A 15,114-nucleotide genomic window follows, 5' to 3' on the forward strand; every position below is an offset into this window, starting at 1 on the left:
GCCACCGGATACACCCAGTCACACAATGTTATGATGTAATTTCTTCAACATACATGTCAACAGTGTTTACACTGTTCTTTCATGCTCTCTTTCACATTCAAAGGAGCAATTGTTTCTTCTGAACTCAGTTTACAACAGTGGCTCACCTTTATTAAGGCAGATGAGTCATTTCTGTTTTTAATGCAAGAGGAACTGATCATGTATTCTCCCTCTCAGCCCCACACCTAGTCAAATAATGATCAGCTATTACAGTGAATCACCACAACATAGTCACACCACAGATAATTGATCTGAGCTAAATACAATTTCCTTCACAAGACAGAACAGGCCGCTGAGAAGCCGCAAAGCTCAGTATAAAGCCACGACAACACCGGACTGGCCCACAAAGCCCCCATGGGCTGGGTTCACAGGAGCCATCATCACTGGGGCTGGATGTTGATGACGACAGGGGAGTTTTTCTTGCGATCTTTTAACTCACGATGCATCTGGCACCAGGAGCACCACATACAGAAACAGGAAGTTGTGATGTCCTTACAGAGAGTACCCTGCAGAAAAACAAAGCACAAATGATATTCCACAGTTATTATTTAAAGTCCAGTTATGTTTAGTAATAATCAGAAAGGTTCAATGTCTACAGAGAACAATTAAAGGGATAGCTCCACATTTTTTTTTTGAAACAACCCTGACTTGGTTTGTCTGTATTCGCCTTATATTGATTATATTTTTCATAGAACAATGACCATGAATTTTGTCCCCCATTACTTCCACTGAAACTGCTTTATGGAGGGATGCTCTCCACTGCCAGTATGGACAGGGAGGAACAATTACAGAGGCACGTATGGGTATATCTGGATCAGTTTTTGATAAAACTGAAAAAATGGGAATCTATCCTTTCAATTTTTCTTCTATTCTATCTATCTATGGGAATTCTATTATTCCAGTACCTCGATACCATATCTGTGCCGAATGCCAACCCTCAGAGTCAAGGCAGCAGGGGGCGCACAGCAAGGTAACCCAAAGGCTGATGTTATGGCAGGGCTGCATATGTCACATAATGGGAGACAACGGTTCTCTCCAAACTTTCCTGAAACTGTGCAGGCAAGGCAAGGGCAGCACCAGAAACCATAGCAGCCTGAAAAACAAGAGTTGTTATATAGTGGCTTACAATCTGAGTTGCTTTATATGACTGGAAAAGAATTCGAAAATGTAATATAAAATATAACTTGAAATTAGTTGTGGAGTTCATTCTTACAAGAGTTTATGTCGTCACAGCAGTCAAAGAGGCCAGTCTTCCAGTTTGTCAAGGGATATGTTGCCATTGCTTAGTGAACTTTACCACAGATAGAAAACGATGAACCTGTTAACACACACAAATCCTGTTTAAAATTGTGTTCCTTTTGCACTTCACAGAAAACTTACAACACATTCATCCCTAATAGTCAATGATCTGATTAGATTTTGCAGCACCTCATTGCATAATTTGCATGTTAATGAGAATTCACACGCTGTTGATTTCATAGAACATCAAATTCAGTCATGTCTTAAAGATAATTACTAATACAAGTTTGTCTCTTAATGAAAAGCTAACTTCCTGCTTTAACAGTATAGTGACTTTATTAGGGTACAGACCCTTCAGCCAACTACTACACTGGTAAAATACACTACTACACCCATTTATATCCCATTCATGGTTCTCTAGCATAAATCACCACAACAGCAGCAAGTGTCTATAAGACTTTTTGTGCCTTTGGGTTTGTATTTGTCTTGGTGAACTTCCGTTAGTAAATTTGTATAGATAAGCATTAGAATCACAACAGTGTTGTCTACCTAATGTTAGTTTTGGTAGATTGTAATTGGACTGCAGCTTTAAAGCACTTTCTAGTCTTATTGACCACTCAAAGTGCTTTACACTACAGGTCACATTTACCCATTGACTCATACAACACTTTTTTATGCATAAAGCGCACAAAAATACACACTCACATGATACATCATGGGCAATTTGGGGTTCAGTATTGACATGTGGGCTGGAGGAGCCGCAGATTAAACCACCCATCTTCTGATTAGTGTACGACCCACTTTACCTCCTCAGCCACCACCGCCCAATCTTTTTTTGTATTTCTGGCCTCTATTTTCATGCAGGGTTAGTCTGTTAATGTATATTACAAATTTGCTGGATCTTATCGTTAACTTCTACAGCAGTAAGATAAAGCTGTCATTTCACTTTTAAAACTTAAAAGTTAAAAACTGAAACTCTTACCTGATCAAGCTGGGGAACTTGTTATGACCTGGGAAAGCTGTAAAAGAACATGCTTTGTTTGAGGTGTGGCATCTTATGCATGTTGATAAAGTAACCACAAGCATGCTGCAGAACCTGATCGTATGTGCAAAGAGATGGGAGAACAGCAGGCTACACATTAACAATAGGGTGGTCAGTGCTTAATGCAGGTGTAGCAAATCAGTTGGACACTATGCCAAAAAAGGTTGCATGCAAGATCCACACAAACACTAAATTCCCATAAGATACACATAATTAATTTTTTTATATATCTTTATTTTCTGAGCTTGCATCTGGCTACCTTGTTCTCAATAGGACTTCTGCGATTCCCCTTTCCCCACAATCCTTTTAAAATCTTGATTGTAGGATATGCCATTGTGGGCACTGCTTGGATTTTATGTGTTAAAAAAAAATATTTAGAAGCAGAAATTGACCCAAGCCTTGGCAGTAGTTTCAGTGTAGCATGACAAAAGATATTTCATCTCCATCCAACAATATATAACTACTCTAACTGCAGTGCCATTGTAAGAGATGGCAGACAAGTTAATGTTTGACAACAATACTCCCTCCCGCTAAAAGGACATTTAGCAATAAATATTCCATTTTGCATGCAGACAGGTTTGTCAACATTATCACAACCTTCAGTTCACAAACTTCTTTAGCGCCCTCTGTTGACTCTCTTTTATTACATTTTTGTAGCTTACAGTTGCTCAAGTGTTGTTTTGTTAGTCTGCTTATCTTAATGTTTTGTGATTACTATAATGATAATATAATTTTGTGAATACTATGTGATAATTTATCCGAGGCCTACATTTATTTTGCTTCTTCTCCGTCACCCTCAATGCCGATTTTGTTGCGTATCAAAGTGTTTTATGTATTTCATCCAACATAGTTTGTGGGGCCCATATGTGTGTGTTTTTTCCTGGTTTTTCTGTGTTGTCATGAAAGAGTGAATCCTTTCACTCTGCTGCAATGACACTTCGCACTGAGGTCAGGGGGCTTCCGGGCAAAGCCACAAGGAGCCACAGCAGTATAAAGGTATGCTGCTAATTCTGTCCATCACTAATTTAATATTGATGTGAAATGAAACAGTGACAGTTACTTAACCTGCCAGCATCGCCTGCTAAAAACTAAGTAGTGAGGTAAAGTGAAGAGAAGACAACATAATGATTCTAAAGTGAATGCAACATGATAAAATGTCAGTAACCTTAGCTGCTAAATTGGCCGTTAACTATAACATGATATTTTCATCCCAAATCTAATGTTTAGATGAAATGAAAAATGTCATTCACATCAGCTGGTAATTTGGTCATCAAGGTTTTAATGAGAAGAAAAGATGAAAATGTTTGCACACATTTGTCATAGCTGAAGGAACTATGACACCCAGTAGCCTTTGGCTCATGCAGACTCAGCAGCGGCCTGAAGATGGTGTCTGTCTCTTTTGTATTTTCTCATCAGAGACACCAAGGACAAACGTTTCTTAGAGTTTAAGAGAGTAAATCCAGAAGAGATGTTGCTTATTGGTGAATTTCTATTTTTTTTTTTACAACATATAACATAACAACAACCTCAGCTAAGTGAGTTTACTTTAGTTCAATTAATGACTTCCTAATTATTCACAACAGATTTATGTCCGAATGAAAATGATCTTTTGAAATTTATCAAATCACTGAAAAGTTGAGTACAAACCATAAGGTAGTAGTAGTTTACTAATTGTTTACTGTGTAAGTGTTGATAGCTGATCACATTAGTTTGTGTTATCTCTGAATGTCAGCTGATCAATATTCAGATATAATGATTGGCAAAAACTCATGGTGAACATGCTGACATATTTGAATGCTGTCTTGGACTGAGTTGGCTTTAAGACAGTCATTAAACAATAATCTTAATTCTGCTTTTAAATAATCCTCTTATTCTTACTGCTTTATCTTTTAACTAGGGATGCTTCTCATTATCATGGAATGTCTCCCCATTTTCTTCACTGTCGTCGTGTCCCAGTCGCTCACAGATCAGAAAAGATGCAGCATCCATTTCTCCAACGTGTCATCTGAGCCAAAATCAGTTTCTGGTGACAACAGCACAGCTGGATCACAGCTGGATCAGGTGTCAGTGTGCAGGTGTTAAGAGCTCACTATGCATTGGAGCTTGTAATTGCAGAGATGAAATGACTTACTGTCCAAATAGTAAGTACATCCAGTGCAGTGGTGTAGTGACATCGTCCAACAGGACAAAAGTGACTGTGCTGCACATTCATTAAAAACATGTATTTTGTGTTTATATTGTGAACAGATCCATCATAAAGTTACTGCTCAGACACTGAAAGCTAATGACCCTGCGTGGCTGTGTGGGTTTCTGTGTTGTTTGTTTGTTTGAATTCTCTAAATATTTCCATTTAAACACATGGTTGGTATATAATGTTCAATGCAATGTCTCAAAGTCGGACAGTTTTAAAAATCACAATAATGTGTGTGTGTCAGCGTACGGCATTTTATTGTTCTTTCAGTGGTAAGTTAAAGAAAACAAATTGATTATGTGTAAATTACATTTATGGTTTTTCAGATTCACTGCTCTTTGCAACTTAACATCAGATCATCAAATCGTCATCAAAATCATTTTTATCATGTTTTGTTCTTCATGCAATATCCGCTTGTTGTAACTAAAAGAAATACGTTGTCAGTTAGCATTTTACTGATTCGTTCAGTATCAACTTTTCGTAGCTAGCCAGATATGTTAAAGTTACAGTATGTAACTTTTCTCTATTTCATTTTATTTATTTTTTGTAAAAATATGCCCCAACACATATCTTAATGTGGAGAGGCGCTGTCAGAGGCTTCTGTGACCCACACTCAATGAACAGCCTGGCATCAGTGCAGAGTTTTTGAGCGAGTCTTGCCCTCCTAATGAATAACAGGAAGAAGGAAGTATATCTACTAAAGTCATTTGCCTCATGTGAAGGAGTAAGACCTTGCAATCTGTCTCTTCTTTGCCAGTTGTTTAGGCACCACTGTTTCCAGTAGCCTCCTCACTAGATCCAGCCTCCCTGTCTGGATCAGAGCCTTGGATAACTCTGTGACGTCTTCTGTGCTAGTCCTGTAAAGGCACCTTAGCTCTGCCTTCACAATGTCCTTAGGGTACCTCTCCTCTGCCTTTTGCACCCACATCTCCAGCTGGGAGATGGCAGGAGTGGGATCAGGGCCTCCCTGCATGAACACAGCCAGGAGGGCCTGTAGGAGGCAGCGCAGGGCTGTGGTGTCTGTGCTGCCTTGCCTCTCCAACTCCACAGCCTGTTTGAAGCAGTCTGCGGCGTTCTGCTCCTCACCTTTCAGCAGGAGGCAGCGTCCTCTGAGCACATGGAGGTCTGGCAAGCTGTCACCAAGCTCAAACTGTAAGGCATGGGACAAACTCACTAACGCACTATTCACTGCTGCTTCATCCACCAAAAGGCTCTCCCGGAGCGCATCTACACCCATGTAGTAGTACACCTAAAGAGGAAGACATAGAACTGAAAACTCTGCTGCTGTACAAAATCTGTTTATATTGCTCATTATCTCGTTATGCCCTTACCTGTGCCATCTCCAGATGAGTCCGCAGACATGGACGTACAGTCGAAACCTTGTCCAGGTCTTTTCTGGCCTCAGTTAGCCTCTGTCGGTCTGGGATTCCACCCTCACCATTTTTTGCCTTCTCTAGGTCCCTGACGTAGAGCATCATATTGATCTAAAAGGAAATCAAATATAAAAGTATAATTTTACATATTATGTTATTTTATTTTTTTCATTTTATGCAGCTGTTTGGAGTATAAAAAAAATAATTGTTACCATTTCTAAATAGATATAAACAATTTCTATCACATAACAGCTTAAACATTAGATTTAATTGTACAAATATGTGATTTCTGTGCATCTTTCAGCCATGCTTGCAGGCTCTGCTTTGGCATTGACTTGATGTACTACAGCTGCAGTACCTTGGCGCGGGTGCAGTAAGCCTGCCAGTTGAGCTCTGGATCTGGCAGCACATTCAGAGCCATGTTGCTGATCCCTGTGGCCATCTCATATTTGCCCAGCAGAAAGAAGACCTTGGCCAGAAGGTTCAGGATGAATGCATCATCACCGGCCATATTTATGGCCTGAAGACACAGACAGTTGTATGTTATGGTGGTGCATATAGAGGTCTAGTTTCTAGTTTGTATCTTTTAGTATATAGTGTTAGCCTATGGTAATGTCCTGGAAACAGATCTCATCAGCTATCAAACTCAGTCTTCTGCCCCGTGTGTAGCTGCACAGCTAGCTAGAAAGTTTGCTAAACACTCTACCAATACCAACAGCAGACCACCAAAACTTGAATGATGGTATTTACAAATCAGAAAAAAATAACTAATGATAGTACAGTAACAAGAAAATTCAATTAAAAAATGTCAAATAAAACTAGCTCTCCCTAATGACAGGAAAAAGTGATCACCAGTGAAAGAACCTCAAGTTTCTATTGTAAGTAGCCTACAATACATTAATTAATCAAATAAACATATATGCATTTACAGGAGTGAAAGAAAGTGTGTTGGCACAACTGTAACAAATGGAAAAAACTTTTCAGATTTAGAGCAGTTCTAGGTAAAATAGTCCTCGCTTGTTATTATTTCTTCTAATTTGACTCTTATTTGGGGAGAGATTTAAATGTATGGGTGTACTTACAGTTCCATAGCAGGACAGCGGATCAGAGGCAGAGAATCCACAGTCATGTATAGACATGGGTACAGTGGTGAACTCTTCCTTCCTCTCCAACATGATGCCAACATAACACCAGGCTAGAGCTGAGGACAGAGATCCAAGTGTTTTCTTTAAGCATATGTTGGTGTCTCCTGATTGAAGAAATGGTTACCATAATACCTTAACATCATTGCCAGTTTTATTACTAAAAGAAGTTTCTGACAGTAGTTAAATTAACTATGAACTATGGTCCATATGCAATAGATTGCAAAACCTAAATCCAGTGGTGAACAGAATAACTACTATTATAGCTCAGGTATTTCACTTGAGTATTTCCCATCATGCAAGTTCCACTTCATTTATCTGACGTTTTGTCACTGCTACTTTGCCTATACTTTGCATACTGCTTACATGTTAATACATCAGCAATATTAAATAAATAATTGTCTAATAATATAATAGTTTAAATTCTTACAGGAGCCATTCTGCATGAGTACATTTTGCTGATAATACTTTTTACGTAGGTAATCTTTTGAGTCATGGACTGTTACTTGTACTAGAGTATTTTACAATGCTTTATTGCAGCTTGTGCCGCAGAGTTGTGTTGCATATTCTGCATAATGCCTCTAAATGTAGGCTACAACAGAGCAGATATAAAACATACAGAACCATACTGTGTTTACCTTTGTGTTGTGTTTTCTCCGATTTGAGCGTTTCTTTGAGAAGCCTCAGTCCCTTGTTGTAGTGAGAGAGTCTGGAGTATTCAGAGTCATCTTTGCTCTTTACTATGTCATCTAGTCTGCAGGGCGGGGAGAGAATAAATTGGTAAACATAGAACATTAAATGGCACGGTGGTTATTTATCAAAATCTTTTGATGGTCGGTTTTGTACCTTATATAGATGGCTGCCATTTTAAAATACCAACTTCGTCTTTCCTCTGTTGGTATCTGAAAGACATTATGTCTTTAATAAAGAATGAAATTACATTTCCTGAGCAGGAATAACAGGAACTTGCTTTTACCCTCAAACGAGGGCAGTTTTGCACTTGTCTAGGTCAGTCACCTAGCTATGGTTTAGGGCCATAAACACAAAATTGACTTAATTTGGAGGGAACTTTTATTTTATATCCAAGTTACTGTGAGTTAAGTTTCATATTAAAAAAGCCTAGCCATATCCTCTAACCTCAGCGAGAATTTTCGGGGAAGATGAGTCATGGAGCAACGAATTAAATGATAAAGTGATGACTAACACTGCATGATTGAAGTGCCAACCAATAAAATCCCTGAAAGCTCATGAATCACAGAATGATGTGTATCGACTCATCTAACCAGTTGTTGTTTTTGAGCTCCTCCTTTAATTCACATTCTCCATGTTAATGAGACATTTACAGCTTTATATTCGGTTTTACATTACATGTGTGTTTCCTTCTCACCAGTTGTCCCCCATAGACCAGGGCTCTGTTGAACAATATCAGTGCTTTAGTCAGTCTCTCTCTCAGGTCATCGTCACTCTCCAGCTCCACATCATATGGATAAGCGTAGGCCTGTTCAGCCAGGCACCGGGCCGCCAGTAGTCTGCTCTCTTCCTGAGAGGGCTCCCCAGCATCTAAACCCATGAGGTGGGACACCTTCTCCACACACTCCGCTGCATCCAGCTCCCTCTGCAGCTTATCATACACATAGCCCAGGTTGGCCCAGGCATTCAGGTTCCCAGGGTCTTCTTTACAAATGTTTCTGAAAGGCCAAAATACACAGAGAGAGATAAAAGTCTTCAACACGGGAAGTAACTTAAAAATATTGGTCTGCCTGTCTGTCTGTCTATCTGTTTATTTTTACTGGATGGATTACCATGAAAGTTTGTAAACACATTAATGGTCACCAGAGAATGAATCCTACAGACTTTGTTGATCCCCTGACCCTTAAGTTTGTGCGACCATTAGGTTAAGATTTTGGCTTTTAGTGAAATGTCAGACAGATGCTAGATGGATTGCCATATGTGCCATTTGGTCACACATTCATGTCCACCTTAGGATGAACACAAATCACTTTGGTGATTCAATGTCCAATTCTTTGCTATGAGACCAAGTACTTGCAAAACTATCACATTCCCATCAGCCTCAGCTGTACTTTGTTTATAGTGCTAATTAACAAATGTTGAATGCATTGCCAATGTGAGCATATTAGCATGCTGATGTTTAGCTCGACGCACCACTGTGCCATAGTAGTAAGTACAGCCACACAGAGCTGCCAGCATGGCTGTAAGCTCTTTTTAACTGGTACAGTTAACTTAGTAGAGTATTGACATTGAGCATAGCGATCCAGACGTCGGTGTTACTCTGATAAGATGAAGTGTTCTAAAGTATTCCTGAGCTATGGCCAAAACCATGTTTTGTGAGGTCAGAGTGACCTTTGACCTCTGACCAAAATCTAGTTAGTTCATCCTTGAGTCCAAGTGAATGTTTGTGCCAAATTTGAAGAAATTCCCTCAAGGCGTTCCTGAGATATCACATTTATGAGAATGGGGCGGACAGACGGATGGACAGACGGATGGACAGATGGATGGACGGACAACCCAAAAACATAATGCCTCAAGCCATGTCTGTGACCAGAGCGGAGGCATAAAACAGAAGCACAAGAAGATGTAAGAAGTGATCTAAAAAATGAAAACAGCATTATGTATAGTTTATGACTACTATATGAAGCGTTGATAATATATAATAATAGAAGTAACAGAAGCTAAGTTGCATAAATAAGATGAAATTGCACTTGATGGAAATGGCATCAGATGAGTAGTATACAACAGTATGTGTACGCAGACAACCAGGTTAGCAATGTCTACATTTGTTGAAGATACTTGTTCATTTTATTTTTACAAAGTCAAACAAGTCAGGTTTATGAACAGTATGTTAGTTATACAGCATGCTGCATATGTGGCCCAGCCTGTCATTTACCATCCGTCAACTATACTGTGTAATATTACTGTGAATTTATGACATTGTGGTAATGTTTTACTATAGCTGGTAGAAGATCAGATTACGTTTTCTGTGCTGTAGTGTTGTGTAGGCATTCAGTGTGTGGTGGTTCTACGTAAGATTACAAAGGAGAGGCATAGGTAAAACACAAGTTTCAACTTGTCAAAATGACTTATAAATGCATCAACAATGTCTCAAAATAATGATAACAGCATATCATCACCTAAATATTTCCTCTGCTGCGTCCAGCTGTTCGAGGTGAAAAGCCAGCAGACCCAGGAGATTTCGGACAGCGTACTGTAGATATCCAGGTTCGGCCTCTAACTCTCCCCGCAGGCTCTCCTGTTTTAGAAAAGTGTCCCTGTGTCGCAGCTTTGCAGGCCCAACAGGATCACAATTGAAGTTGAGGTCCAGGTGGAAGTGACCGGGGATAAAGTCCATGCCCTCCATGAGAGACTCAATGTCATCTGTGTTGTCTGCTTCCATGGCCTCCTGCTCCTCCTGCTTCTCCTGTTCTTCCACCTGTTATTAAAAAAAAAAAAAAAAAAAAAGACAAGAAACTTTAACAAATACAAAAAAAGAAGAGATCGCGTCTGTATATTTTTTAACTGAAGATCCTACATAAGAAAATACCTTTTCCTCCTCAGCTTACAGTTCAAACTACTTTGACATAATCAACCCACCCACTCTTGTCAAGCAGGTGCAGACTGGTTGAACAGGTTATGCTCGGGAGTAACTAGGGAGTGGAGTGTAAGGAGGAGACAGCGAATAACTGTAGATAGACGTTTGTTCTTTTTCCAGTACACTTTTTTTTTTTTTTATATCAAATCCCCCTCTTGATTCTCATTCACACCATTCTTGGTTGGTATGCATAAATACATAAAATCTAGTCATTTCTATTCAATCGTCTTCCTGAAAATGGAGAGTAACAAGGCTTCTGAGCTGCACTTCCTTTGCTCTTTCTCTCTCCCTCTTTAATTATTTGGCTTTGTAACAGAAATACCAACTAACATTCCTTAAAGTCCATTCTGACAGATATATTATTATTATTATTTATCTTTTTACGTCTTGAGTTTTGTAAAAATTGTTTTGAAGCATTGTTTTGGAGAATGTTTCAGCTGTTTAAGCCCCCTCTGCCCCTGCATGTGTCAGCTGTAGCCAACCCAAGAATGTGAACCATCAGGCTCGGTGGGACACTGGAAACACTGAGGGACACTGAATCAGACGTTCACCTTGCTTAACGCTACTCCTTTAAATTGCCTCTCATTTCCACAAAAAAAAAAAAAAATAATAATTTAGACATAACAAGAATGGGTTAATTAAAGAAAAACATGTAGCAGTATGATAAGCTGTTTACAGAATAGCTGAGAGTAAACACCTAGAGAAGATATGCAAATACTCAGCAAAGAGTTCAACAGAAGCAAACAATAACTGTGAATCCTTGTTATCCTGCAAGTCACAATACTATCTTAGAACATCTGATACACACGTGATAAGCACATTCTTGTTTCTGAATGCTTTTGCATACAAACCTAAACTCTTCCATCAGAGGGTAATCTTCTGTCATGACAAACCAGACTGACAGTGGAACAAAAGGAAGAAGGTGTTGAGTGTTGTAAGCCTAATATCACATTCAGTGTCTTATCAGGGTTAACAGGCCAGCATCAAAAGTGTCTCCCAACCAAGTGCGAGGTCTCTGAGGAAAAACTCACCCTCAGCACATAAGGGACCTCGGGAGAGAAGACTGAAAGACATCAGTCCTCCTCTGACAGATTGGGTTTAGTAGTAGCTGTAGGTGGCAGCGAAGAAATCAGGAAACATTTACAGAAACCTGTAGTAATAGAATTATACTATTGAGTTCAACAGTAGGCTTATAGTAAGAGCAGTTTAGATACAACAAGATCAATAATATAAGTTCAATGTGATAAGCACAAGGAAGAGACTGTCCTCCTGTAAAAAAACAACCTCATAGGTCGTCTGTGCAAGCATCTTATTACAACCCATAGTTACGTTTTATCATTAGGTGACCACTAGCAGGCGTATTAATTACAACAGGAGCAAAGGAGGAAGTCAGGTGACATATATATATATATATATATATATATATAGAGAGAGAGAGAGAGAGAGAGTCTGCATTAGGAGGAAGTTGTGGTGGATGGATGGGACGACGAAACACGGGACCTTCACACTATACTGCGTTTGTTTCACGTGTGAAACTGATGATTAAAGTTGTTTGTTTTATACATGACTATTCTACGACCTGTTGTAACCATGACGATGAAGGTTCTCTAACCTTAAGGATGTACTTATTTTAACATAAACTGAAATCTTTTCCTAAACTTAACCAACTAGATTTTGTGCCTAAACCTAACCAAACCGTGACCATTCCACAGCCTTAAACTTGTGTTTATTAATGTTAACATGAGGATGAAGGTCCAGTACGCCCGCCGCTGGTCATTCCTGTGGGTCATATCGAAGGATGGGGATGAACGACCTGTATGATCGTTTAGGTTGAAAGAATCGTTGCCCAGACGGAATTGTAGAGACCAATAGCACATATTTCTAAGTCTTGGTAGGTGGGAGGTGGGATAGATGGTAAAATGATGGCTAGATTACTGAAATATGGAGGAGGCTTATATTTTTTGACCTGCCAAGAAAATACTAGTTCTGAGCAGGTTTTGAGTATGTGGTGTGTTCTGCCAGTAGCTTGCTATAACAACTCCAGCATGAAGTTTTATGGCTCTCATCTCTGTGCTCTGGGGACAAAATTGTTGAAAGTCTGCATGCTTGGTGTTTTACCGCTCTTCAAGATGGGCAATGTTACTGCAAATTAAGAAAATTGGTCTCATGCTTTCCCCACACACAACACAATCTATGTGTGTATGATATATCATGAAAGCAACGTGTAACTTGCATCTGAGAATCTCACAACCATCTGAGTGAGGTTGTATTGGCATTTTGATTCTGGTCCAAATTAAATTGTATTTAGGGCTGGATATTATAAATGTGTGGTATGTGGATAAGGCATACATCATATGTAATTGTTACATGACAAGAGAAAACAGAGACTTGCCATCCTGGGAGCAAAGAAGACTTAACCCATCTGAAAAAGGAAGGAGCCAGTTGGGACACAGCTGGCAGCAGTGGACCATCAGGCCACAGGGCACACAGGTCAATTAGTGTAGTCTTCTAAATACTGCATAAACATGTCTGTTTTTGATGTGGGTGGAATCTGGATCACCTCGAGCAAACCCACGCAAATATGGAGAGAACATGCAAACCCACACAAAAAAGCCTCTGTCAGGTTTGAATTAGTGCTGAACCTCCTATGCTGCCCCTGAAGCACCTACAGTAGCTAGTTCCCATCAGGATGTGTTGCATAATGTGTATTTGGTACAGTAGATCAGCCCCCCGAGTGGGTAGTCTTTTTCCATTTGTACCATGTGGGTGTGCAGAAATCTGAAAATGTTCTCTCGACAACCGTTGCCATGGTGGTCATCATGGATACCAGGCTGATTGCATGGTCACATAATAATTACAGATGCTTGTTTGTGCTCCAAAAAGCCCCAATTTCCATGACAGACTTTACATTCCAGCAGCTAAGAGACAAAACAAAGGTATTATGGGGGAGATGTTGACCCCTAATAATCCCTTTAGCCTTTCAGTACTCCCCTGTAAAGTAGGATTAGGATATGTGTCCCACATACTGGTAAAGGTTCTTTTGCTTTTGAACTAACCCCTTGTTAACCTACTTAATTGTTTTGGTGTCTGTCTTCGTTTTTGGCACAAAGTGTGTAACAGAGGAACAACAATATACAGCAGGGATATGAGCACATATATGATATATGAACAGGAAATGTACTCTGAACAGATGTAAACAGCATCCAAATTTTTGTAGTAATATTTGTTAATTTCATGATGTTGATATTGAAGCCTGCACAGGTCGACAGTAGATGGGAGCTGATGAGCTCAAGTTAGGGACCGTTTCAAAAGTGCATTCAAAAGGGCCAAGACAGCTTTTCAGATTTTTGTCAATAGATTTCTCTGTATTTTTCATGGCCGACTTTTTTTTAGCTGAACGAGCTATACTGTGGCCATTTCTTCGTCAATAGCGCTCTCAATTTTTACCCATTTTACACTTTAAACCAATTTACAGTTACGCTTATTACAGGCTTGAAATATTCAATTCCACCTGAACAGAAAACACTTTACCCAGCTTTTATTTAGACTCAGTTTATAGTAGACTTACCTTGTTAAGGTGGGCTTCAAATACAAATCATCATTGTTATATTATTATGTTACTTGTTATATTTTGGAAGCGGTAGACATATAGGCCACAATATATACAGACAATCATTGGCAACATAAAGGAAAGTTAGCTTGCTCATAATGCGTTTGTATCTGAGCATGTTTCTGTCCTCTCTATGTAGAACTTGCAGAGACCATGCATCAAAGTTCTCTAAATTCCATCTCTGCAGAGACATTACATTTACATTGACAGGAGCATAGCTGTGAAATTTGGGGCCCCTCACGAGATGTGACACTGAATACAAAGGAACATAGGATCACAGGAAACCCTCATTAATACCAGTCTTTATACTTCCCCATCCCCTCACTCGAAGATGAGCTCTCCCCAGCCATTAACACCTTTTTTATCCCTTTAATATCTGTCTGTAATACTGCTCCACATCACTGATAAGAATGGAGGGATTTAACAATTCGGTAAATATGTTCTCCCCCAGCAAACAGAAGCCTCACTCTGGTATCTTGGCATCATGTCACATCAGAAAAACTGAGACAGCCATAATCCACTTCAATCCTGACCCTGCTTTTAAGCTATATTGTTATTTAATACAGATGTCCATCCCCCTTTTACTGCAGATTCCCTTTTGTTCTCCCGAGACACACTTGTACATTTAATTAGTGCTTATAGCTGAGAACTCCTCTGCCTTTCTAATCAGTGTTGACTACGACTGTATTTCCATTCTTAGTCAGCTTCTCTCTGGCACCCTGAGCGAGCGTTCACAGTGAAAAGCATCTCTTCAGCTCTCTGAAGGCATTCTCTGACTGCAAATTACACCAATGAATTGCTCTTTGTGTTTCTGTGTGCAACAGGCTCACAAAACGGATGCAACATTTTCAGGAAATTGTATTCATCCATG

General features: G+C 39.5%; 2 protein-coding genes across 2 annotated transcripts; both read right to left on the bottom strand.

The window, feature by feature from the left end:
• Window positions 1-335: 335 nt before the first annotated feature.
• On the bottom strand, window positions 336-2,324 carry LOC111222396 (cornifelin homolog A-like). The gene is made up of 4 exons (XM_022746148.1): window positions 2,261-2,324; window positions 1,253-1,357; window positions 945-1,132; window positions 336-545 (listed from the first exon to the last, which is right to left on the bottom strand). Exons 2-4 carry the CDS (start codon window positions 1,317-1,319, stop codon window positions 420-422), a joined length of 381 nt encoding a protein of 126 aa, XP_022601869.1. The 5' UTR covers window positions 1,320-1,357; window positions 2,261-2,324; the 3' UTR covers window positions 336-419.
• A 1,463-nt stretch (window positions 2,325-3,787) lies between these two features.
• ttc22 (tetratricopeptide repeat domain 22) lies at window positions 3,788-10,599 on the bottom strand. The gene is made up of 9 exons (XM_022758647.1): window positions 10,586-10,599; window positions 10,176-10,474; window positions 8,414-8,714; window positions 7,873-7,928; window positions 7,665-7,780; window positions 6,967-7,085; window positions 6,243-6,404; window positions 5,843-5,995; window positions 3,788-5,760 (listed from the first exon to the last, which is right to left on the bottom strand). Exons 2-9 carry the CDS (start codon window positions 10,436-10,438, stop codon window positions 5,224-5,226), a joined length of 1,707 nt encoding a protein of 568 aa, XP_022614368.1. The 5' UTR covers window positions 10,439-10,474; window positions 10,586-10,599; the 3' UTR covers window positions 3,788-5,223.
• Window positions 10,600-15,114: the final 4,515 nt, after the last annotated feature.

This window comes from Seriola dumerili, unplaced genomic scaffold (genome assembly GCF_002260705.1).
Source record: "Seriola dumerili isolate Sdu_G_001 unplaced genomic scaffold, Sdu_1.0 BDQW01000002.1, whole genome shotgun sequence".
Taxonomy (NCBI): domain Eukaryota; kingdom Metazoa; phylum Chordata; class Actinopteri; order Carangiformes; family Carangidae; genus Seriola; species Seriola dumerili.

Bases quoted from the DNA above. Each gene is read 5' to 3' on its own strand.
- LOC111222396 (XM_022746148.1), bottom strand. From the start codon at position 1,319: ATGGCAACATATCCCTTGACAAACTGGAAGACTGGCCTCTTTGACTGC. The intron at 1,133-1,252 runs GTAAGAATGAAC...CTTGTTTTTCAG, and splicing joins CTGTGACGACATAAACTCTT to GCTGCTATGGTTTCTGGTGC. The intron at 546-944 runs GTACTGGAATAA...GTTTTTCTGCAG, and splicing joins GGCACAGATATGGTATCGAG to GGTACTCTCTGTAAGGACAT.
- ttc22 (XM_022758647.1), bottom strand. From the start codon at position 10,438: ATGGAAGCAGACAACACAGATGACATTGAGTCTCTCATGGAGGGCATG. The intron at 6,405-6,966 runs GTAAGTACACCC...CTGTGTCTTCAG, and splicing joins CGCTGTCCTGCTATGGAACT to GCCATAAATATGGCCGGTGA. The intron at 5,761-5,842 runs GTAAGGGCATAA...CTTCCTCTTTAG, and splicing joins CTCATCTGGAGATGGCACAG to GTGTACTACTACATGGGTGT.